This window comes from Anopheles ziemanni, chromosome 2 (genome assembly GCF_943734765.1).
Source record: "Anopheles ziemanni chromosome 2, idAnoZiCoDA_A2_x.2, whole genome shotgun sequence".
In the NCBI taxonomy this organism is placed as follows: Eukaryota; Metazoa; Arthropoda; class Insecta; order Diptera; family Culicidae; genus Anopheles; species Anopheles ziemanni.
The window spans coordinates 77,746,258-77,772,838 of record NC_080705.1 but is presented as its reverse complement, the minus strand read 5'-3'; the positions used below and the strand labels follow the sequence as shown (position 1 = coordinate 77,772,838).

At 46.5% G+C, this 26,581-nt stretch overlaps 1 protein-coding gene across 1 annotated transcript in view; it reads left to right on the top strand.

The window, feature by feature from the left end:
- The window catches only part of LOC131282671 (uncharacterized), a 96,867-nt gene that overhangs the window by 69,135 nt on the left and 1,151 nt on the right, over nucleotides 1–26,581 (top strand). Inside the window, exons 3-5 of the mRNA XM_058312196.1 lie at nucleotides 20,235–20,651; nucleotides 20,734–22,803; nucleotides 23,175–23,597. Of these exons, the coding sequence (XP_058168179.1) occupies nucleotides 20,235–20,651; nucleotides 20,734–22,803; nucleotides 23,175–23,597 (2,910 nt within the window). The remainder of the gene's footprint in view (nucleotides 1–20,234; nucleotides 20,652–20,733; nucleotides 22,804–23,174; nucleotides 23,598–26,581) is intronic.

Genomic DNA, 26,581 nt, shown 5'->3' with positions numbered 1-26,581 from the left:
AAACGAAATCGTTTCCATGCCAACGTTCGTTAGGGAAACCCCCATTTTGTAAGCCTTTCGAACATCCGCCCATTCTCTTCCTTTCGGGTGCGACTGCTCAACTTTGCAAACGAAAACAGAAGTTGTCCTTTCCGCCGAACTCAATATTTCAGATAGGACGCTGCGACCGAACCCCTGCTTAAACTTAAACAAATGTTTGAAGCACAGTTTAACTCAAAGGTTTTGATTAAAGTTCTGTCCTTACGAGAAGGGGCAGCCCCGGAGCCTGATGCGCCCCGGTGGTGGTGGTGGTGAGCTTGAACGTAATGCGGACCAAAAATAGACCACCGGTTGGACGAAGATGAGTTCGAGTAGGCCGGCTGGACTTTGACAATTAAAAAGTTTTGCCATCTTTGCTCGACCCTGCGCGTCGCTAGAGAAATAGCATCGCTCGGTTTGTTTCTTTCTTTTTCGTTGCCACAAATGCTGTCAATAAAGGGACATGTCTTGATGGAAAATTTTGTGCTCCACCTTTGGTGTTGCTGAGAAACTGTCTTGTGGAAGAGATAAAATTTACCGCTTGTTCAAAAGTTCTTCCTTTTTTATTGGTTTCGGTTTTATCTCTCCACCGCAGCGGGGGAGATGGAAAACAAATTTACCAACAATGATCACCAATGTGATCCCACGTCCACCAAATAGCGATAAGTTTGTTCTTTCGAATCCGTACAACTGCATTTTACTGCCCCATGAAGGTAACCACCGAACGAACCGCCATTATCGTCAAACAACGTACCCAACTCCACCGATGGAGGCGCCCAGTGATTTATCCATTTTCAATCTCCATTCATTATTATTTGCACCGAGCGGGAAAAACACTGTCGAAGTTTGAAGATAAAAATGCTTCACTTGATCCGTTTACATTTTCCCACCCCATAACGAAGCACATTTTGCTGGGAAGAATACCAACAAACACACACACACACACAACCAGACGGAGCCGGGAAGACTAAGACAACGCTTCGAGAATGAATATTTTATCCCGAGCATGATAATGCTTCTGCCAAAGTACATCAAACGACCATTTGGTGAAATTTTCTCCTCCACCCGCTAATTGTGATATCTTGGAATCAAAATTTATTGCCCCTCCACAATGGACGCCCGGAACACCGGAATGAAAACGGATGCGAACGAAGGGACGAGAGCCGGGGGGGTCAAGAATTTTGCACTCTGGCACGGTTGTCCCGTTGTGGCGCGTGTCTATCGACGGAATTGATGGAGCTGCAATATATCACAATTAATGTCAGACGCAGTGCAAAAAAGCACAACTGCACACTTCAACATTTTTGACCGGACAAAGATGTTCAAGCCGGTACATTAGGGGAGAAAAAAATGTATCATTTGATGTTATTATTTTTGACCTGCCTGTGTGAGTTTGGAAATGTGTTTTTGAAAATTTTAAAACATTATTTTTCAAAGTAGCTTGCAATTTTTTACATATTAGTAGCATATGAAAGAACCGCATTTAACACGTTGACTGCCAAGCGTTTTTAGCACATTTTTTTAGTACATTCATTTATAATAAAATTTGTTTCTGACATTTATTAAACCATCGATTTTTTAAGGCCAAGCAAAAACTTAGCTTCCCAAAGAAATGATATTAAATATTACTTTAATTTTTATGTTGTATTTTCATTTATTTATGGGTCAAACACTGTTTAGAACTGATTTTTGCTGTTACCCACTTTTGGGTGTTAACACGTTGACTGCCGAGCGTTTTTAGCACACTTTTATTACATTCTTTTCTAATAAAACATGTTTATAACATTCATTAAACCGACGGTTTTGGAAGGCTAAAAATTTAGCTTCCCAGAGAATTGATATTAAATATTACTATAATTTTTATGTTGTGTTTTCATTTATTTATGGGTCAAAAACTTATTAGAACTAATGACAGCTCTCTATCAAAAATGATAGCTGTTGGAACCGCTGTAATGTATCGGTCCAACGAAGCTGTCAGAACGGAAACGTCGCCGCGATGGCGATGTTTTGGAAATATATAAAAAGGATCGAAGGATGCGCCTTCGTCCTCTTAGTAAAAACGTAAGCGAGAAAGCCAGACAATTTTTTGGCTATTGCGATTACAATAAAAAGGTGTTTTCACAAAGGCAAGAAAAGCTGGACATTTTATATTCTCGCTCCACGTAGAGGCCGTTAAAGATTGTCTTTAACATTCCAAAAAATTAGTTTGGAACTAAGATTCCGTGAGTTTCTGTCGGAGCTTTCGCGCCGTAAATTCGTTCGTGAAACGGGAACGTGCGCGTAGAAATCTGCTTATCGACGACTCATTTTTTTTTCGTGATAGCGTGCGTTATAAGTAAGCCGACGTTTAGTTCGCGAGTACAGCGGAGTGAAGATGAACATTAATACTCCGGTGCAGGGAATAAGTGATGTAGTGAGGTGTTACTTTGTTTCACCCGCGAGGAGCCCAACGACAGAACGCGATGGCGTCCACAGCAAACCGTTCGGCCCGGGACCATCTTATTCGGCTGCGGAAGGAGTAATGCCTCCAAAGGGCAACGCCGGGTGCATTACGTTGCGTGATGCGAAACCTGCGAGTTCGGGGCCCAGTTGGCAAGTTTCATCAACATCCTTCGCATTGTCGTCAAGCGACACGTCCGCCGAAGCAACGACGCGCAGTGAGACGAGTCGAATGGCTCGTATAGAAGAAAGGAGACGGAGAATGCTCCTTGATTTGGCGATGCTGGATCTGCAAATTGCCGACGCGAGAAAAGCGGAGTTTGAAAGGAGGAGGGCACATTATGCTCTTAACCCAACCGAAGTGCCGGTTGCGACGCATGATCATCCCGGTGCGACCCGATTAGAAAACGTAGCCGAGTTCGATGCGAGCAAGGAAACCCGGCCGGCCGGGTTTGATCATCGGGGGACGCGCGAACAAGAATATCGCGAATGGTTCCGGACCATGGCGCTAACACTCGGACAAGGTGAGGCAGTAGATGACCCGACGAGAGGTCATCAACCTTGGATGTTTGGCCACGCGAAGGAGTACGGCACGGGAGTTGACGGGGGAAAAAACATTTGCCTCGCATGGGGTCAACCACCGCAGACTCTCCCGACACCATTTTATGCCATCAACACTACCACACGCGCACCAAATACTTCTACACAATTAGGCTGCACCACGGTTCCGAACCAAAACAAAGTGGTTGGTTGGCAAAGGACACCGACAGAATTTTCGGCGACGCGCAGACCGAGGAATGAAACGGCACCAACGGGGTACGATTCCACGAAGCTTCGAACCGCACACCGTTTCGACACGACACACACTCTGGAAACCACAGGCACTTTGGAGGTTTCGAAAAAAAACGAAACTGACGAGAGCACGATGTCATCATGCTCCCAGGAAACGACGATGGTTGATCGGAATTTGGCGCGGTTGATCGAAGTGACCATCTGGGTCCAGCGACGCTTCCGAGCGAGACGGATGTTGAAGCTGCTCGTTCTAAGCGGACATTCGAGTCGCCAGGGTAATACACATCCAAACGGTCAGCGCAAAAATCATAATGTGTGCATCACAAACGACGATATGAGCATCAACGCCCGGCCGATCGCGAGCGCTGCCGACCTGGGGCAGACGTACGATGTCAAGCTGCTGGAAGCGAACGGCCAATACGGTGACACCGAACGCCACGACTCTCTACCTCACATTCTCGTCTCGAACTCGGTGTCGCACGTCATGCTCATCCAGATCGGTTGCGGGGAGTTTACCAGGACGATCAACTGCTTGTCGTTTAGTTGCTCGGACAGCGGGAACGTTCGGGCTGCGATCGACAACTTGCCGGACAAGATCATCTCTTCTTGGGACGAACAGACAGCGGAGAGGGAACGAAAGATCACCGAGACGCGGTGCTTGATCGATAACTCGTTGGCGGCGGTGTTCCATCCGATCGAGAAAGGGCAGATCATCACGATCGGGATTGACCATATCACATTTCGGTCGCTGAAACAACACGGCATGCAGTACAAGCGAATGGATGCGTTCTTGGGCAGCGAAAAGTCGAAGACGGCGATCTCGTTCACGCAAGCGAGCAAACCCAGGTGCTCCAACGTTATCGGCCGCTTCCTGAAGCAGGCATACCCGGGGTCACTATCAATGATGCGTGCGCAGCGTGACGGTGAGTTTGTAGCGGGTGCCAAAGACGGGTTGCTGCTGTTGTTGCTCTTTGACGACCCACTCCACATGCAAGCGGAATTGGGCGTGGAGGATCGTTTCGGCGCAATGAAGGTTGTGACCCATTGCACAGGCTTCAAGCTACTTATCGCTGCTGTTGCAACTCTACTTGTGACCGATGGCAAGCACTGGCGGCTGCAGATGCGGTAAGGGGGCGTGTACGTAAGACCTGCAAGTAAAATTGCAGTGTTAGATGTAGGTAGTAACTAGTAAACTTACCTGTGAGGTAGCTGATACTTAAGTTGAAAAAACACACGCGGTTTGATGCGTATCACAACAGCAAGTTCCCAGCGGGCATTGTTGCGCATCATTAGCTTGCAACGCTACACATTTTGGCTAATCTTTAGCTAATCCTCGAAAAAGATTAGCCAAAGATTAGCCAAATATGAATGAACGAATCGTGACGTCACGCGTGACCAGTCGAATGGTTCACGCGATCGCCTCGCGTGAACTCTCTTCTGTTCGTGTGTACATTCGACCTGCACCTCGAGGTTCCCAATACCCGAGGCTAACAAAACACCCCAGAAAGAAAAGAAAGCAAATCATGTGTTTTTAAGAAAGATGTTTTTTATTATTTCACCACTAATGATGTCGTCGCCTCTCCACATGCGTTCTTTTCACATTTGGCATGAAAACATAACGTTTTCACGTGTGATTTCGTCAACTTATTTCACTGAAAACTTATCACTGTGTTCGCACCAAAACCCAAAACAACTATGATCAAGTTGTCAAGTTTCACTCGCAAAGCTCGCTCGCATCGCAGCGCTAGGAGAGGGAATGCAAAACACGCCATACACCCGCATGTTCATGTACCGTATGCGTGATAATGTTGGCACCATTCAGCAATAACAAAATTTTAAATATCCTCGAAAATTTTAGGATTTATTGTTTCATTTATTCTAAAGGGACATGTTTGTCGATGTTTTGAAGCATGTAAGTCTTCGATCTTCATAAAGCGCCATATTGAGTAACACGGAATCGGGAACCATATTATTACGATGGTGCAAACAATATCACGCATACGGTACACAAGTGCTCCGGAGTAGTGTGGCGTTTTAAAAAAATGAATTGTGTCGCACTTCGCGAGCAAGTGTGGGATCTTACGGGGGTGCGGGGAGAAAAATCATGAATTTTGAGGGGATGTATTGCAACAATGCCCGCTGGGTTCGACAGCTAGGTTAAGTGCGACAACGGTGACAGATGACAGGGCTCTATGACAGGCGATTAAGCTGCGTGTAGACACGAGCACCTGTTTCATACGTTAACAAAAGTTAAGCCGTCGCCACACTAGGAGGGAGAATGTTGGAACCGCTGTAATGTATCGGTCCAACGAAGCTGTCAGAACGGAAACGTCGCCGCGATGGCGATGTTTTGGAAATATATAAAAAGGATCGAAGGATGCGCCTTCGTCCTCTTAGTAAAAACGTAAGCGAGAAAGCCAGACAATTTTTTGGCTATTGCGATTACAATAAAAAGGTGTTTTCACAAAGGCAAGAAAAGCTGGACATTTTATATTCTCGCTCCACGTAGAGGCCGTTAAAGATTGTCTTTAACAATAGCCATGGCAGTCAATGTGTTAAACATTGGATTCGATGTTTCGAGTCATGTTTGATGACTCATACAAACATCTCCTGCTCTAGTGGGGGAAAATGCGTGAGTCATTCTTACCAGATGTTGGCATGCAACCAGTTTCTTTCATTGTTTACTCGCCAAAGCCCACGTTTGTTTCCAAATCCCTGCTAATAGTGGAATTATTATTTTTTACTCCCTGGCCAGCTCGACCGAGAACCGCCCAGCGGGCATTGTTGCAATACATCCCCTCAAAATTCATGATTTTTCTCCCCGCACCCCCGTAAGATCCCACACTTGCTCGCGAAGTGCGACACAATTCATTTTTTTAAAACGCCACACTACTCCGGAGCACTTGTGTACCGTATGCGTGATATTGTTTGCACCATCGTAATAATATGGTTCCCGATTCCGTGTTACTCAATATGGCGCTTTATGAAGATCGAAGACTTACATGCTTCAAAACATCGACAAACATGTCCCTTTAGAATAAATGAAACAATAAATCCTAAAATTTTCGAGGATATTTAAAATTTTGTTATTGCTGAATGGTGCCAACATTATCACGCATACGGTACATGAACATGCGGGTGTATGGCGTGTTTTGCATTCCCTCTCCTAGCGCTGCGATGCGAGCGAGCTTTGCGAGTGAAACTTGACAACTTGATCATAGTTGTTTTGGGTTTTGGTGCGAACACAGTGATAAGTTTTCAGTGAAATAAGTTGACGAAATCACACGTGAAAACGTTATGTTTTCATGCCAAATGTGAAAAGAACGCATGTGGAGAGGCGACGACATCATTAGTGGTGAAATAATAAAAAACATCTTTCTTAAAAACACATGATTTGCTTTCTTTTCTTTCTGGGGTGTTTTGTTAGCCTCGGGTATTGGGAACCTCGAGGTGCAGGTCGAATGTACACACGAACAGAAGAGAGTTCACGCGAGGCGATCGCGTGAACCATTCGACTGGTCACGCGTGACGTCACGATTCGTTCATTCATATTTGGCTAATCTTTGGCTAATCTTTTTCGAGGATTAGCTAAAGATTAGCCAAAATGTGTAGCGTTGCAAGCTAATGATGCGCAACAATGCCCGCTGGGCGAATACTTCAAAGAGTTATTTTTGTGACAAAAATTCCCTTATGGGACAATGCCAACCTATCGTTTGGTTCTGTGTGTGTGTGTTCACCGTTACCAGACGATACATTCAACAGGCTTCCACCGCTAGTGTGCTCTGGAACTGATGGAGAATGGAATTGGCCCCCGCAAAAGGCTCCGAACGCAAACCAACAATCGCATTCCACCCCGCATTGTGGCACGGCGCAGACAACGAGCAACGGGCGGGGAGCAAGAATGGGGAGAAAATTACCCCAAAATTAGACTGGGAATTGCAACGATTTGGTTGGCCCCCGAGGGGTGGGTGTCTGGGGGAACCAGATTTACCCGGCAAATAGAGATGTGCCTAGCATGTGTTGTGATTGAGCATGTGCAGGCTAAAACTAGCTCATTTACCGATTGTCCGACGTTCGCCGGGGTTTGGAACACACAAACAAGAAAAACGTTGACACTGGTCGGTACACGGATTTAAGCTGAAATTGGGTTTTTGTCATTTCGCCCCGGCACAGTTCGGTTGTTTCCTTTCCCATCAGCTGGGGGTGATTAACTTTCACAATGTGCCCAAGTTTTTCAGAAGGCCTTTTTTCGTAAGTAAGTAAACGCAATCAGCAAAAAAACGCACCGACGTACCATCTTTAACGTAATGAGAAGTTTGTGACGGGTATAAATCCTATTTACCGTCTCTAAAGCTTTTAGAAACTGTCATTAACAAGGCTTACCAAAGGGCTTCGTAAAATGATTACGCCCAACGTAACCGGCAACCCCCTCCCGTGTAGCGTGGGGGGGGGGGGATAAAGAAGGCCCCCGGAAAAGGAAAAGTGCCATAAACATTTCATCAATTACCGCGAGATGGAGGGTACATCGTTAGTGTCGACCGGGCCGGGGAAGGATTTTCATACGCGCATAATTTTTAATGTCCCTATCCAAAGAAAATGGCCAACATTGGAGGCCGGAGTTTTGTGGAATTAATACCTGAAAGGTGGTCGGTGAAAGGTCTGTATGTTTGTGGAAACCCCCTCGCAACTATTCCATCATCATCCATTGGTTGGTGAATTTTTCATCATGCACACAACTTACTTACCAAGCTTTCGTGCTGGTTGATTTTATTCCCGTTTTATTGCTTAACTCTCATGACAACCGCTTTTTGCAAGGGGGTTTCCCTTGCTTTTAACCTTCTAAAGTACGGTCAGTGTAGGCACACACACACACAACCGGTATGAAAAATAAAACTTAATAAACTGATGCTCCTCCGGTGTGGTTTACCTTCTCTTCCCGTTTGAGTGCGTTTCTTTACGGAGGACTTTACGAGAGCACATCATGCACGGTCGAAACGGTCTCCTTTTTCCTCTACATATTGTTTTTTCGCTCCCGCTCGGCAACGAACAAGCCTCAAGTTTCGTCGGGAATGTGATAGGATGAGGAATGCATGGACCACCCGGGCGTCCATCGTCCAACGAAGCGGGCAAATTCCGGCTCGATACCAATTTCGAACCGAACTACGCATCCTTGTTGTCATGCCTTTAAACCGTCCCAACCCCATGCCCGGGGTCCCAGGGTCTAGCAAATCCCCGTCGGTTGAGTGCGAGCGAAATGTTTGCCAGAAAGGAAACCGAGTCCCCGACCTAAACTCCTCCTCCCCTCCCCCCCGCCTCCCTTGCTCAAACACCGGTCGGTTTTGGGGTTGGTTTTGAGCTTTTGGGGCTTCGTACCGAGACCGGACTCCGGGCTAGGCTTTTCCTCCCCCGCCAGCCTTAGCTTGGCCAAGTGTACGTGTTGCCCGGACGCTGCTCGGGCGGGGTTTATGATCAAAGGATAACGGTACGGTTTTGTCCCGGAGACGATGAAGTCGTTACCCGACACGACAAATCCAGAGGAGGTTTCATTGGTTTCGAAATTCATTTATGCATACCTGAAATGGTTAGGAATGGTTCTGCCGGCGGCCACACTCGCACTCATTCGTGTTTCTTCACATGAAGCCCCCGCCCCCCACCCAGCGTTGCTGTGGAGCACAGTGATCGTGTCAAATGGGGGAGGAAGGAAGTGTTTCTTTTCCCTTTTCGTCGACCTCTTTTCACGCATCAAACTGCGTGTGTTCGGGAAAACTACAAGTTAATACGGGCTCGTACGGCATCCCCGTGGTTCTTCTCCTCTCCTTCTCTTGCCGGACTAGATCAAACTGCATATTCAAGATTCCTTACACCACAACGGGGACGCCACTGGAAGTGACAGAATTTGTAACATTTAAAGAATGTATGAATACTAGAATTAACTAACGTTGAGCCGCGTGGAAAAAAGAGAATCTTCCTCGTAATGCCAAAATTAGTGACAAAAAAATGTAAAACCAATATCGTCGGTTTCGCTACATCCTTTCACTGAACCAAAAGCCCATTAGGTTCATTTAGCGTGCAAGGGTCAATTAGCAAACACGTGTCCTTATTAACTATTGAGTTCAAACCAAATTAATTAACTTTCCTACTAATTAATGTTTTTTTGTAGTTTTTTGCTTTGCTTATTTCACTGAACGGGTAGATTGTGTTCAGCAAAGATAAAACTTGACAAAACCACTATCACTTTTAAAATATTCAATTACAAAAAAAAATGCTTGTGAAGGGCCTAATGAGCGACATCAAAAGGAAGGTCCCAAAGTGTATGTCGAAATGAAAATAAAAAGTACGTGGCCTAACCACTGCCGATGGGGGAAAGGTGATGTAGCTGGACAGAGAGTGTAGAGGCGTTTTCACTATTGCTATCGGAGTGTTGCATAATTAAATGATAATTATATGCAAATCCTTTAGAGCCCGCATCCCTGCAAAATAACCGAAATAGGTTGGTTTTCAACAAGCGCGTGTGTGCCTGTGCCGGACTGTGTGCCATCAAATTCATTTCGGCACGATTTTTCCCTATTTTGCTCCCTTTCTCCTTTCCGTTAAAGTATTCCGCTTTGTTTTAGCCAAAGAGTGGTGAAATAAAAACCACTCACCCAAATCGCCAATCACCGTTTAACTGTCGTTCAATTACAGCGCGCAGCAAAAACGATAAGAAACAAAAATATCTGTCCAACAATTAATTGACCCCCCAGTTTCTTGTCGCTTGGAAGGAAAGTGGAATTGGTCGGAAAAACGGATTGGGAATAACTTACCCGTTCAAGCGGAACAGTTTCCGTTTAGTTCCATTTCGGCCACGACGCTGGAGGGTCGAAATTTTCTTTTTCTTTTGTTCTAGCCGAAAAGGATTGTTTGGTTTTTGTTATACATGTGTTTTGTACGTCTATTTCCGGAACAACAAATGGTGAGATAAGTAAATAAATCCGTGTATTTAATGACTCTGCTTAAAACGAAAAGGATACTAAAAATAAGGATAACGATTTTTAAGCAGAAATAAAGTGAAATTTGTTTGGTTTTAGATGAAATATTGTTAGCATGAAATTCTAAATGAACGTCTTACAAATTTTCTTTTCTGCATTTTGATTTAAAGCTTTCTATTTATTTTGAACATCTAAATGGACATCTTACACATTTTATATTCTCTTCCCATGCGTTTTGATTTAAAGCTTTTTATTCATTTTGGCATCATTTCAATATAATCTTAAATGCATAAAAAAGATCCTGACTAATTGCAAGCGTTTCGACAATTCTTTTTAGTTATAATCCTTGCAGAAAAATTGGAATGCAATTTGCAAAACCCAACCGAGCCAAACGAGCAGTTAAAAATGAAAGGTTACTATTTTGTACTGGTATGCATTCAGGCACTTTTGCTGGAAGTTCCTCCCAAATTTCCCAAACATTTCAAGTTTCGTTAACCATCGCCAGAGCATTCAGAGCAAAGAGAGAAAAAAGAGTAGGACATTTCGTCGCACCGAGAACATACTTTGTTGCAAAGCGTATTCCATTTAGTAGCAATTGTCAGGTCCGGTTCTGACAGTTTGTGACTTGGTTGGCTTTTAAGGAACCGGGTGACACGTACACATGTACATAGGCACGCAGAATTTACCTGCTGGGATAGAAAATAACTCCCTGCCACGTCTGCAAAACCCGTCAACTTGTGTGCGTTGGCCAGAAGGAGAATAATACTACCCGGTACCCGGTATTTTACCTTTACCACGCACAACTGCATCCTCACCGACGAGATTGCTGCTCGGTTTGAAATATTTTCTCCCTTTTCCCACCTCGCCTCAGCCCCAGATGCTCCGTCCGTCTCGTGGTTCAGCTTTTCCAAAGTCAAATGCGACTACTTTCCTCTACTTTGGTGTGGAAATTAAATTAGCTTAAGTGGATTTCAGTATCTCGAGCCTGTCGGAGGCAGGCCAGTGAAATGATAATAAAAAAAGAAAAATTGAAACAAAGATATATCCAGAGCGTAAAGTGAAGGAAAGGTAGCTCGTTCGAATGTCGCTAGCTTTGTGCGGGAAGAAGTTCCATTCAAATCAAAAGCGAAGGGTTGTGCATCGGATGGATTGAGCAACAAAAACCCGGCGAACAACAATTGTGCACCGTTGTTGAGTGCAACGAAAAATGCTATCTAATGAAAAGTCCAGGTTTCCATTCCGCCGGAAAATTGGACATAGGAAACGTGTCGCCGCAAAGAACGGACGACGGTTCCGCTGGAAGTGCACCTCCCCGATGAATTCAAGTGCAAATTGTAAAGCCAAATTAAAAAGTTCACTTTTCGATGCAATGAATTTGCTCGGGCTTGCACTTTCGGGTTTTCGTGGAAAGCACAACCGGGTTGTGGAGGGTGGTTGCCTTCCCGACCTACCGCGAAGGGATAAAGTCAATTAGACTTTCCCGGAGGAAAGTTTCCGGACTTACTTCCCCGAGCGCACAGCAGGAAAGAAGTTGAAGCCAAGCCACCTGAGAGAGGGTCGGTGATAGAATGTCGCAAATTGAGTTTAAGTTAAACGAGAAATGAGCGTTGAACTTTAATTTGCAAATTAGTGCTGAAACTGTTACAATTTATTTATGTTCCAGTTCATACACGATGTCAAATGAATTCTACGTTACTTCAATACTTCAATTATTTGCGTTTTTGATCAAAATAACTAATGATTCATATCATGATTCTACGTGATAAAAATAAAATTGAGTGAATATTCATATCTTAACAAAGTAAATTCCCCATCTACTTTGCAATAATAACATGATCGCAAGGATGTCTGAGGCGTCATGCAGAAATGATGCACATTTATGCATTGTGCAAACTCTGGCACTATGCAGAATGCTCTCCAAGCCATTCATTCGAAACTGTCTGAATGCTGGCTGCATCTGACAGCTAAATCTAGCTTCGGGTGGCATAGGGAGGGATAGAATAGAGACCTTTACAATCGTTGTCGGGGTGCACATGTACATGTAGTTGGGATAAGAAAATAAGCCGGCGATCGAAGGATGAGTTGTGTCCGGAATAATTGTCTGAGTGGTCTCCAGATCTTAAAGTTGAGTAGTCCTATTTTAATTTGCTTAATACTGGTCTTCATGATGATTAAATTCTAAGCAATCTCTATAACTAGAAGATTCTACTTTGACGTAAAGAAGCTTTTTTCCCAGAGCATACATTAAATGGTATTTCTCTACGATTGCCATACCACGCAGAGGCTTGGAAGATGGAGTTTCCACTTGCTTGTCGGGTGTTTCACTCACTGCCGAGAAGAGGAGGAAATGTGGCCCACGTTGCACATTCCGCAAACGAATCTAATGAAATGGTTTCCGCAAAGAATGCGTTTCCCTGCTCGGGCTGCTTGGATTAAATGCAATTACCTGAGAAATGCCAGTTTGAAAATTACTTTTCGTAAATAACTTCTTTAATGGAAGCTGTCTACTAATTTTAGAAAACCACTTGCTGAATGAGTTGTCAACAATTTGTTTAATAACAAATAGTCAAATTTTCAATATGTTGTACATTTTCTTTCAAAACGTAATACAAATCCTTATAGCACACTATTTAATAGGTTATTTACCAAAGTTTTTTAATCTCTTTAGTTGTTTTTCTTCATAATGGTTCCTTTAAAGATACCTTAGGATTTAACTGTTCGCTTCATGATCTACCCATGAATAAATTATCATCTGAATCCAAGAACGAATTATTACCGTCCAAAGTGTGGAAAAAAGTTAAATGAAACATGCACATACGAGCACACACTCCAAGTTAACCAAGCGTACAGTTTGCATAACAACACTTCAATTCGCCACCTACTTGAAATTCCCACGGAAATTCCTCCACGAATTGAGTTCGCTTCCGGTGCAGAATTTATTAAAAATTAAGTTTCCCCTGTCTATGGCGCCCATAGGGATAAGGCCTGTATGAGATGAGTATGTTTTTTCCATCGCCACCACGCTTCTGAACCAAACTAACCGCTTTAAACCCTCATGTTACACGACAAATCATTCCATTCCGGCCACAACTAGACACAACTCCTGTGGAAAACCCAACCGCACGCGCGTGTTCCGCGGCCCAACCGGATGGAATTACGGCAATCGTACAATTATTAATCAACGTCAAATCATATCACCATCACTATCGTGGCCGCCCACCGACACCAACCAGTCCATTACAGTCGCCAGGACAACGTCCGGTACTCTCAATGCACTACGGTGCATCTGTCGGTGCATTTGTGTGTCCCCATGAAATGCAATCATGGAGCGAACACAGCACAACAAACAAACACATAATAAAAACAGGTACAGGCTGGTTCTTTTCCACTTCGCGAATTTTATGGGATTTCGTTGCTGAACATGGAAATGGTGGGTTCGCTGCAACAAAGGGAAATTCAACCCATTTGCCAGCGAGCAGCAATTTTCCCGGACAAGCCTAAAGTGGCAAAGAGAATGTTGGGTTGCCGGTTTTTCCTCCACCCTCTCCACCCTTTCCCTGCACCGGAAGCGACCCGAGTCGATCTACCGGCTGTTGATTTTCATCCACTTTACTTGTGTAATGCGCTTTAATTTGCTTTCACCGAGCCTCTCCGAGGTTCGGGCGCGCTACGTTAATTTACTCGGTTTCATAAAACTGGAAAAAAATCGTCGAGAGCCGTGTGTGTGGGTTCGCACTTGCAACGAGGGTATTTTAGTTGAAATAATATATGATGAATAATTAGTTCTTCAGTGCATAAGAAAATATAGAAAAATAGAGTAATTTTATCAAAATTGAAATAAAATGTTGTCCTCACCCGCATCACAAAAAAAGACGGCATGTAATAAATTCGCAATATTAATAGTAATCATCAGCTAAAGCCGGAAAAATTGGTCAACCATTAGCACGTTATTATGATTATGTGTGCATATTCGCGAGAGCCAAAAGTGAAATATATGAACATCATGCGTGTTCAACGTTACAACGTTTCCTAACTAAGACTAATGCCAGCGTTCGGAGCGGTTGCGTTACGGTGCGGGATAAGAGCCTTTCTTTCACCAGCGCCATTTTATTCCTGTGATCGTCCGGGGACAATTGGATTAGTGGTTACAAATGCCTTCCGTGCATGCTTTCCGTGCACAGAGGGTAGAGAAATCTTTTGATCACCAACGACGCTTGTGCATATTTCTTTTTTGGGTTATTTTTTTTTTTTGTGCTATTCCACATATTGCTAAATCATTTTATTACCTGGTTTTAAAAAAACTAAAAGAAAAAGGCGGCCGCAAGGGTTCAAAAGAAAAGCTTCTTACCACCTTTCGGAAGCATCGTGTTTCGTATGGGTTTCCCCGAAATCGGGCATAAGGTATCCATCCAATCGCACGACAATCGCCACCTTAATCCGCTTAGTGAAAGTGTTTATTCGTGTTCCTGCGAATGTTACTGCCGGCCCGAACACTTTAAGCCAGCTTCCATGCGCACTTCTTACTACCAAACGCAGGAAGGAGGTAATTGGAATCGAAATGTTTTTGAAGTAAAATTGTGCCCTCCCTCCAATTGTTGAAAGATTTAGCAGTAAAATGATCACAAACTTGCTTGGAATTGACGATAAGAATTCTTTCTCTTTTCCTTGACGAAAGCGAACATCCAACGTATTATAAATCTAATTAATCTTTATAGCTGTTTTGATTGGTTCGGTGTTTGTTGTCAAACAAACGGCGTTCGGCTGCAATTCGCAAATCCGGTTCGACAATCCCTTGCCCAGAATCGAAATGAAAGTAAACTGTCTACCATTTTGCTTGAAACGGAGGGTTGGGAGGGAGGGAGAGCCGTTTGGTCTTGTCATCGGTTTGTCATCGAGCCAGTTCGATCGGATGTCTGCGAAACACTTCTGGGAAAATCTTTTTTCGTTGGATGCGTTTTGTTGATCCGCCAGCCATAAATTGACCTCCCATTTAGTCGCCATGTATCCGCTGGCTGCCATTGTTGTGACGGAGAAACGCAAGGGGAAGAGAAGGGGAGCGAACGCCAAGATCAGTCCAAAACGACGGAAAGCGAGGGGGAATTTATTTCCGGTGATAACGAAGCAATTTGATGGGTTCTTCAATCGCGACACTAAACTTCAGCCAGAGCTTTACCGGTTTTCATCGTCAACCGATGAAAAATCCCCAGGAGAAATAATGGCGTCGGCAAAAGCGACGGCGACGACGAGCGCCGGTGCCTGTGATGAGAAAAGCGAGGCGAAGATAATCGGGAGTGAAATAAGGGACCGGTGACCATCGTCCTCCCGCCCACCAGCAAGTGCCCGCACACGGATCACCTTTTACCGAATCCAATTTCTTGGGATTAGATTTACACCCGTCGGATGGGCGTAGGTTTTCTCCATTTTTTTTGCTTTAGTTTTCCCGACACAATATCACACTTTCCCACCCTTGTGCGGCCAACCCGCTCCCCGTCTCCCGTTCCGGACCACCACCGGCCGAATGAGGCGATTATTCGTGATGTTATGAATACGGGAACACGGAAAAGGCGGAACACTGTTAACAGGATTATGGTGACCTTTAATTTTCTCTCCCCCCCAGCAGAGAGTGGGGAGAGATTGATTTCCTCCGCCAAAGCCGGTTCCCGCTTTGATTTGCTCGGGGTATTTTTCTTCATTCTTCACTACATACTCGGCCCCTCACAAAAAGCGGAAAGGTTTAAAAGGTGCGCTTAGCTCTACGCCTTTTTCATACCGATGAAAAATAGGGCCCCCAAAAAAGGCGAACGTTGGGCACGTGTTTGCTCGTTTCAATGCCAGAAAACGTTCCCAGGAAATGGCCAATGCGAATAAATATCTCTGTCGAGCTTTTAGAGTCCCTTTTGTTGGAGCTGACAGTGTATCCAGATTACTAATACGAGCACATGTTTGTCACAAAGAATTATGAAACGGATCTGTTTCGTGGAAATGTGGAAAATCCAGGCGAACATAAAATATAATTCTTTGTAGACTTGTGAAATTGGTACGATTCAATTATTTTAATAATATGGAAGAAATGCACAGTTGATTTGTTTTCCTTTAACACTAGAAGAGTGTTGAAGAAAAATGAAACTATCACCCAAAATAATGCCGAACATGTTAGGTTGCAATTTTCGATCCATCCCGCTGATCCAATCTAAAAGCATTATCGAGTACGCCATGTTGCACCAAATGTAGTTTTTCCTCGGAAAAACCCCTCCTGCCATGGTCACTTGTGTCACGTAAATCACGACACATCATCATCGCCGAAGCCACATTATGGCGCATAAATCGAACGAGAAAAATCATTTAGGCCGCCTGCTGTGCAAACGGGCACGCAACTAGGTCAAACATTTGGCGGCGATTGTCGGTGCAGGTTCTTCCGGTTACCTACCATTCTGCTGCTGTTCCGTTCCCCGATGCTTAATGATCTGAATATTGTCACCCTGGCTCGCACAACAACAACGGTCGGCTCTCGCTGTCCTGTGGATTTTTAACACCCCGAAACGACGCTTGACCTCGAGTGGCAAGTTGTTGGGGGAGATGGTCGTTTTCGTCAAGTTTCGGTTGTCGCTTTCAACCCCCTCCCCGGGAGGCCATTCGCTAGTCGTAGCATAATGGTGCGACCCACCCCCGACCGAGCGAACAGGAAAACGATCTTTCATTTCCAATTCAGTTCGCCACTTGTTCGTTGTGTTCGATTTTGATGTTCATGTTTTATAAAATGAGGGAAGTTGTAGGTAAAGTTTACTTAAATTTCTAGTAAACTTTCATTGAATATTCATGGTTTTTATTTGCTTCAGTTTGTGCTTCTCCTTTTTGAAACTCTTTGCTTTAAAAACTTGTTTGAAAACAACAAACAAGTTTTTTTTTTTTGTTTTGAGTATTTTTATGTACATCTCTTGCTACATTTAGAGAACGATATAGAAAGTTTTCATGCACCACTGGAAGTCCATTTCGGTGGACGCATTAAAAAAAACCCGAGTGGAGCCCTTCTCCCCATTCGTAACTTTTGCGATCGAACAAAATGCAGACATCATCCACTAAAAGGCACTGCCAGCCATTTTTCGAGTGTACCAGCTGTGCTGTTCTCTTAATCTTCCATCGGTGTGCTTTTTTGGGCGATTTTTCCTCTCCTTCCCGTCGCGCCTAACACCGCTTTCCACGTTCCATTCTCCTCTCCTTTCGTGCTGTGTTTTCCGCTGAACGTCAACTTGTCATCTCACGCGCCGCGGCAACATCAACGGCCATTGTGGCCGGACGCCTGCTGCAGTCATTTTCGGTCGCCGAATGTTAATGTGACGATTGTTTTATGGACATGTGCGCTACCGACTGACCTCCCCGCGCCCCAGTCCTCGGAACCGGAAAAAGGAAGAAATAAACGCGTTCGCCTTCAAGTGGCCCCACTTTGCAGAGTGCAACATCCGCCTCAGTCAGTAACGCAGTTAAGGGAGGGCAAGAAAAGTGAAACAACAAAGGGAGAATATTAAACACTGCAGATTTTTCCACCTGCGTACCTCTCCGAATGCCACCGCGAGTAGAGTGTCCGCCCTCCCGAAAAGTTTCATTCCATTCCGTTCGGTGTGCGAATCCGTACCGAATTTCACCTGCAGGCAAAATACAGTTTTTGCCAGCGTTTCCTTGTGATTATTTTTCCATCCCGCGCACTTTCTTCTACTCCACTCGGCGCTCGGGGAAGATAAACAGAGAGCTTCGAATCGGATCCACTTTTCCGAGATGGAAAAACATAGCCAGTTGTGGTGGAAAGCCAAAAAAAAAGAACACAAGGTACAAAACCATCAGCCAAACGTGGCACGCGTTCAAAATTTTTGCAACGATTTTGTTTTTTTCTTTTTGGTGTTTGAATGAAGTGAAAAGTTTTTCTCGGCGCGCGGGAAAAAAAGAGAGGAAAATCGTCGAAAACTTTTAGGTTATTTTCGCCGCCAGGAATGACAAAACGCCGTTCGGTCGAATGTGCCTGAAGAAGCGGATACATACGGGGAACATGTTTGCCTTCGCTCCGTCGCTGATGTGCATTGAAATGTTAGTTTTGGATTTCAATTTTCACCTTCTATTTTTCTTCGGCCCTCTTGCGGTAGAGTCCTGCACGCGACGTCAAATGAGCTTTCCTTTTGTTCAAGGCTCGACGACGAAAAAGGAAAAAACAAACCATCGTACACTTCGTGAAGTCGGTCCGCTCAGATGGCTAACTAACTCGCACTCCCTGCGCTGGCGGGTGTTGTTGGTCTTTTGTTAATTCTACACCTCGCAACGTTGGCCACCACCAGTTTCCATGTGTGCGCACCGGGAAAAAAAAAATGGTGAGCCAAAGAAATGCCGGTAGCTGTGCTCGTATGAAAACATCATTAAAAATTTAAACCAAACATCGAACGAACAAACGCGGCACACAATGGAAAGAGGAGAAAGCTTTTTCGTCTTCTGATTTCGTCTTTCGGTTTGCGCTTTGCTTTACTTTATTATTTTTTTCTTCTTGATTCTTTGCCCCACGCACGCGGTCGCGCTCCGTTGCTGGCAAGGATCTTCGCCGCCCTCCTCCCACCCTGGTGTGACGGAGGAATGGTAACGCTGGCGGTGACATTCCCAAGCATCTGCTGGCGAACGCTGAAGGTTATGAAGTTACAAAAGCGATAAAACAAACTTTTGCCTTCTGTTCTAACGCCCGCGCGTGTGGTGGTTCTGCGAATCCGGGGCCGAATGAAATATTGCGAGCGCTGGCGGTAAGGGGGGGGGGGGGGGGGGGGGGGGGGGGGGAAGGGGGAGGGGGAGGGCTGATGGTGGTGTATAATTTGTCAAAGTTGGCAAGCTTTTGCGCGGCGAACGCATCATAAAAATGCTGTTAGCTGCTGCACTCAACGCGAAGGACAAACATAACGTAACGGTGATGTTTCAATTAAACAACACAGATATATTCCCGTCCAGCATAAAAGTGTGTGTTTTGGTGACGTCAAAACAGTGTAAAGAACTTTGAAAAAAATAGAAAAACTTCTTTATTACCAGTACTATTCAGCATGGACTTACAGCTGTTGGGGATAAGAGTTATGATTATTCACAAGAAAAGAAGTTGTTTCAAAAATATATAAGTCACTTTTAACAAAATAACACTGAATGGGAAGCAGAAATTTCAAAAAGAAATCATACGGATTTAGAAAACTATGAATTAACAGTTAAGTTATGTATAGTACATTTTTGGACGAATTTCTTTCATATGAATCTCTTTCGAGCTTCATAAACCTTTAAAGATCTGGAAATATATCCCCTAAATTTTATACACTGTTTCAATTTCTATAAATCTTCCAACTGGTAATGGTAATTTTATTAAACTTTAAAGGTCCATGAATCTTTACTTTGAAGAATAAGATTTATTCATTTAGGAATAAGATTAATTCCAATTCATGAATCTCTATCTGCATTATCCAAAGCTAGATCAAAGAGTCATGACTAGTCTTGTGCCCTATGAATCTTTCGGCGAGAGTCATTCATATGAATCTTTCACCTAAGATTCATTCCGATGGATTCATGAATCTTTTGGGATTCGAATCGTCAAAGGTTTACGAATCTTTCAAAACCTTAACGAATCTTCATGAATCTTTCATGTATCTTTGACGAATCTCCTTGATTCTTTAATTGGCGTGGGTCATTCGTCAAAATAAAAAACAAGAGAGTCTCTCTCCCCATTTTTGCAAATCACTTTGAATCAGTTGAAGACACTTTGGGATTCATGAATCTCTAATTAAAAGATTCATGAATCTTTAAAATGCAAAAAATCTTTCACATTCATGAATCCGAATCTGAATTACTCAACTCTAGGCATGATCTTCTTGGGTACGCTGCAGCAGCGGGCATATTTATCTCATTTCCTTCTGGGAAATTATTCAACATACGCTTATAGTTATTCAATAAATACAGTGGGATTCAATAATAATAAAACTGTACCTTCTTTTCCTATTCTCTTCCTCGATTCAGCAACCACATCCAGCAACGTTCCACCGGTTGCGGCCGGGACGACGCAAGTGACGATCACCACCGCAACACCCACGGCCGACATGCTGATGCACGATCCGGACGACGACGAGCGGCGCAGCCGAAGCAACAGTCTGAACGGTGCCCGTGGCGCCTCCCTGCGACGAATCTCCGAGCACGATCGGCCCCTCTTCGAGGCGCTGCTGGCGGAAGAGCGGGGCGAACTGCCCCGGCGGCGGCACGCCTGTACCGGCCGCTTCCTCACCATGCACAAGCGCCGCAGGAAGAAGCTGCTGACGCGCAGCCTCGCCCTCGACCAGGCCATCCTGGACGATGTGCTGCACGGGCAGGTGCAGTGCATTCTCGATCGCGTGAACCACTGGCGCTTCAATGCGTTCACCCTGGAGACCGTTACCGGTGGTAGGTGGCCAGAGTCGGTTTTGTGCGCTGTTCGGTGTTTTAATTCCCCGTTGTGCGATTCTTTTACTCCTTCTCGCTCCAGGACGCTCACTGCCGGTGTTATGTGTTCATCTGTTCCACTGGTACGGCCTTCTGGACCACTTCAACCTAGACGTAGTTAGAGTATGGAAATTGTTTAGCTTAATCGAGGAAGGCTACCACAGCACGAACCCGTACCACAACTCGATCCACGCGACGGACGTGACGCAAGCGATGCACTGCTTCCTGCAGGAGAAGCGCATCCTGGAGAATTTGAGCCCGCTCGAGATCATGGCGTCGCTGATCGGCGCGGTGACGCACGATCTCGACCACCCGGGCGTCAACCAGCCGTTCCTGATAGCGACCTCCAACCACCTGGCGGCGCTGTACGAGAACACGTCGGTGCTGGAGAACCACCACTGGCGGTCGGCGATCGGGTGTCTGCTCGAGAGCGGCGTCGCCGAGCAGGTGCACGACATCCGGCCGGAGCTGGAGAAACAGATTAGCTCTCTAATACTGGCGACCGACATCACGCGGCAGCAGGAGTTCATCGGCAGGTTCCGCGACTACCTGAGCCGCGATGCGCTCGACATGCGCGACACCGCCCACCGCCACTTCATACTGCAGATTTCGCTCAAGTGCGCCGACATCTCGAACCCGTGCCGGCCGTGGGACATCAGCAAGAAGTGGAGCATGAAGGTGTGCGAGGAGTTCTTCCGGCAGGGTGATTACGAGCGTCAGCTGAACCTACCGGTGACGTCGCTGTGCGACCGCCAGACGACGACGGTGCCGAAGATCCAGACCGGGTTCTTCAAGTTCGTCGTCACGCCGCTGATGGACGAGTGGCACCGGTTTCTCCGGACCGATCTGTCCTACTCGATGATGCACCACCTGAAGTACAACCAGACGCAGTGGGAGAGCAAGCTGCAGGCGGAGATCAACGAGGAGACGCGCACCGAAATCTCCGACGCCGAGCTGCTCGACGACGAGGATATCGACGAGAACGGTGGCCACGGTGGTGACGACGACGAGTGCGACGCGGCGCTTCAGCTGGCCGACCTTTCCGACAGCTCGGAGGTGCTCCTCCCGGCCATGGCAATGTCGAAGCTCGGCCGCCGCAGCTCGCTGCAGGTTGCCGCTTCCAACCACGGGTTTGGCGGTAGGGCACGGAACGATCGGCGCCTGTCCGTACCGGCCACGCACTGCATCCCGAGGATAATTCTCCCGGCGAAGGAACCATCGTCGGGCAGTGGGCGGGGCGCGAGTGGCGGCGAATACAGCCTGCCGCACGAATCGATTCAGGAGAGTGACGAGCACCGGTTCGACAACGACTCCCTGTCGATCTTCTCCTCCGACAGCGACAGTCTTCACCGGGGAGCCCGTGGTTCCTCGACCGGAAGCACCGCCGACCGGGAGCGACCGCTGAGTGCCGAAAATCTCCTGCCCGACTGCAGCATCGCGTCGATGACGGACGGAGCGTGCGGGGATCGCATCAATCTCGTTATGCACGGCGCGGCCAGCATGGGCAACACGGCCAACCTGCTCTCGGTCGGTACCTCGAAGCATCTGATCCGGCAGCAAACGTTCCCACCGCTGCAGCCGTACGTCCGCACGCGCTACATGTCCTCGCAGGCGGAACTCGGCGCCTGCCCGGAGGCGCTGCTCGAGTCGTCGAGTAGCAACTCGAGCAGCAGCTTGACCGCGCGCGCCCACCACTCGGACACGGTGGCGGCGCTCGGCTCGGGGGTGGAATCTCGTGGACGCATCCTTTCGTCGGCCTCCCGGAAGGAGAGTGGCAAGCGGGAACAGCAGCGGGACGAGGCGACCGGTTCGTCGCAGGCGGACGCTGGTGCGAACGGTGGCAAAATCAAGGTGCCAAAGCTGTCCCTCGGCCAGAAGGAGAACCTCGATCCGGTGATGCTGAAGCGCAGTCTCAGCAGGCGGCGCGGGTCAGCCCCGGTGACCGTGGCATTACCACCGAAGCAATCGGCCACGGCAGGGTCGACCGGAGATTCCAGTACCGCCACGGCCGCCGGAACCGCCGGTGGCATCGCGGGTGAGCCGGCGAAATCGTTCGTCATCAAAACGTGCGATCTGATGCGTCGAGGATCGATGCCGGTCGATGTTCTTTTCCGTAAGTTGAACAATAGTAGTCGGATTGTAGAAAGAATAGTAGAAAGGATTTTCACTATTCATAACACGATATTTGTGTTGCTATGGAGTCCTTCGTCCGTTGTGATGAAGCGTTTTCCATTTTGCCAAGGATTTAGTTTTTCGTTCTTTGCTATCAGAGTAAGCTTGGGGTTGTTGCTATGCAGCCAATTGTTACTATTGTCGTTTCTACTCTCTAGCCAATCTAGTTCAATTTAACAAGTACGTATTATTGACACTCCTTAAAAGCTTTAAATTTTTCACCATAACTCTAGTAATTCCCCAATCTTAGTTGTCAATTCAGAAAAGAGAACGTTGCAGTTTTTTATCCATACTATTTCCTCCCATCTGCAGATACCAGAGATCTTCCAGCGCCACAGGGCACGACCGGGGGTAATGGCGGAAACAGCTCCGTCCACCCGGTTGCCACCCTGCCGAACAGCCTGATGGGACCACCGAGCAGCATCCAGCGCCGTGGATCGGTGCCCTGCGACAGCAGCAACGTGTCCCTGCGCAGCAGTTTCAGCATCAAGCGCCGCAGCACGAAAAAAGCGATCCGTCGACGGTCGTCCGGCGGGGCCGAAATCCTCAGTCCGATCCTCTCGGAAGACGCCGGTGCGGACGGTGGCAACGGAGGCGGTGGTTCCTCATCGTCTTCCGCCTGGTACCGGATCAAGCGCGATGCCAACTCGGGCCACCGGCGCAGCGATAACGAAAGTCTGCTGTCTCGGCGTCGTGGTTCCCTGCCGGTAGAGGTCCTCGCAATCGGTTACTCGGGTGAGTAGAGGAAAGACCCCACCCCGTAAAGCGAGGTGCTTAGATGCTAGCCATAATTTATCGACTCCTTAAGGATGCCATTTTGCGTCCGGCCAAAAACTCTTCCAAACCGGAAGTAGCTCGTAAAAATAATGTAACTCCCCATCCTGCGTGGTGCGGTGAAGGCCGCATAAAGAGGCACAAAAAGCGAAGCACAACATCCGACCGGTTCAAACCAGCACCACCACCGCCTCCTCGGTGGTCCCCGATTACCAATAATAAGTCTCGGCACCCGATTTCCATCTCCCCACCCTCGACCTCTTTCAGGACGTGTTCCGTAGGTTCCACCAGCGCTTCGACACTTTCCGGCACCGCTGCTCACCTGGGCCCTGGGTGATAAAGTTGTCGATTCACGGGCTTGATCATATCTTTTTATGGCCAGCCGGGGCTTTCTTCCCATCCGCCACCATATTTCTCCGTTCGGGGCTCCAAAAGAACGTACGCTGGTCGCGTCGTTCGCTCGGAAGGAAATCAGTATTCGCACCTTGGCAAATAATCCAATATCAAAACCTCAGCACTCCCCCCTTGCACCGCACCAGCACCAGGTTCGGTGCCCGGGTGGCCGGAAAAGTGAACGTACCGAAAGCAGCTGCTTTATTTCTTCGTGTACCTGTGTTTATTTTCGTTTTGCGTTTTTTCCAGACAACAGGATACGGCCCTACGAGAATCTGCTCCACCGTAGATTGTGCGATTGCGGGCACTGAGATTTTTACCAGTCGAGCTTTACCATTTTCCGTTCGTTCAACCGCCACCCTGCAAGGATAGGAAGGAAAATGGCTTTTTGGAGGGAATGTATGTGCGTGTGCCCTCACGGCCCCTGGCGGCTATCGGGGTACTACCCCAGTTTGCATGCCTGCTTATGTGTGTGTGTGTATATATTTACGGGCACCTGTTTACATGCTCATTGTGCGAATATGAATTGGGTGGTTGAATTTATTCCTTTCCGGCTGCTGGTCTGCCATTTTTCACGCTGAAGGAAGGGAAGAGTTTTCGCGTGCGCCCCGGGTGCAGTCGACCGAGGTGGAAAAATGTACGCGCACACAGCCCCCTTTGCCAAAGCCACTGTCTGAGCGAAACTCTTCTAATGCATGCAGACGAGCTGAACCTCCCCTCAACCTATCTATTGGTTCGGTTGTTCGATGGGAAAATGGAGGGAAAAAACGAAACGGAAAAATAATCCATAAAATCCTAACGCAGAAATATACGACCGCGGATAAGGTGTACGGCTTAGAGAAGAATGGAATTGGAGAATTCTCGCTACGCTAGCAAGGGGAACTAGGTTTTATGGTGCGCTCGGATCAGGACCATCGCAAGGATAGTGGATGATCCGAAGAGCTGTGGGCAAATGGAGTCATCATTCTTGTTTATGGGCATCTACCGGTGGAACGGTGTTACGGTTCCGACCATTGCCTTGCGTGACATTTTGCATAGGCATAAACCTATGCGTCAATCCGGGGTACACATTCACGGTTTGGCATTCTTCCACTATTCGTTTGGATTAGGATCCTAAATTGCTCTAGGTAAGGGTGGCCAGATTGATTTCTGGACACCTTTCCAACCCGATCTACATTTATTGTGATTATGTGTGTTTTTATTTTATTTTATTTCCAAGACTCATTTGCATAATTAGTATAATTTTATAACAGCTTGTATTTATTATTATTGTATGTACCTAAAAAAACATGACACAGAACTACCGCCCGATAAACGATAAAAAACGATATCCCATCTTATCCCATACCCAGTCGAAGCGGATTAAAGTTTACTGCCAGCAAAAGCACCCATCGCATATTTTCCGAAATCCGACCGTGCCGGGATGCCGGGAGGATTTGTTCGGGATTTGCAGCATCGGCAGGCGAACGCATCGTTCCGATGTCATTTGCAAATGGTATTTTCCATTTCAACTTCTTCCATTTTCCACCACGAGTTGGTCGAAACATTTCTCCCTTTTCATTCGTGTTTTCCAACTGAATCGGAAGAAAAAATCCCGTTGTACATTTTATCCTCCGTTTCCGTTGTTCCTCTGCTCGAAAACGCTAAACCGATTGACCCTCGATTAGTGTTCCCCACCACCCCCTCCCGTGTTTCACTTTCCCTCTCGCAGCTATGGCTGGGGATTTCCCATTAGTTTCGCATAAGCCCACGGGATCACCGGAGCCAATCGGGGACCAATTTTTCTCTCTCCCTCTCTCTCGATGGTAACCACTCAATCTACCTTTAGCCACCGTTCGTCTCCTGCGTGCACCTTCCGCGGGGGCTAGTGGTTTTCTCGATGTTCGCTTGATTTATCGCTTTCCACGTACTGTGTCTGTGCGGTCGGGCAGGGAAGGGGTTTCCAGTTGCACCTGCACTCAACGGTTCGGCCCAAAACGCTATCGAGCTCCAGGTCCGTTGGTGCACAAGTGCTCTACCAATAGCCAATAGAGTGAGTCTTTCGCTGGAGTGTTTCTCCAAACTCGCACAAACCAGCGTGTGCGGTGTGTGGAGTCCAATGTGAAGGATGTGCACATATTTTCTCGATATACCGGTGCAATTTCATATCTTTCCTCCGGGTGCACGTGCAATGCAGTACGGTTTAATTGTTGTACCACTCGTACCACCAGCTTATAGAGACGCCAGAACAGGAAAAACATTTTCCAGGGTTGTCGCAATGGTTTTCTTACCACACGGCTCGATTTGATAAAAGGAATATTTTAAATTATTGAAATAAATTTTTATTAATTTTTCCTGATGAAAAATGTGTTAAATCAAGCCGTTAAAGTTAATTTAAAAACCTTAAAAATGTATACTCGTTTTAAACTAACCAATTTGACTTCCCTGTACAATATCGGTCAGCTACGGCCGCAATACGTTGGGTAAAGGAAAAAAATAAATGGTTAAAAGCACACTCTAGTACAGAATTAAGTTGAAATGGTCCGCCGTACAGAAACGATTTGTCTATCGGT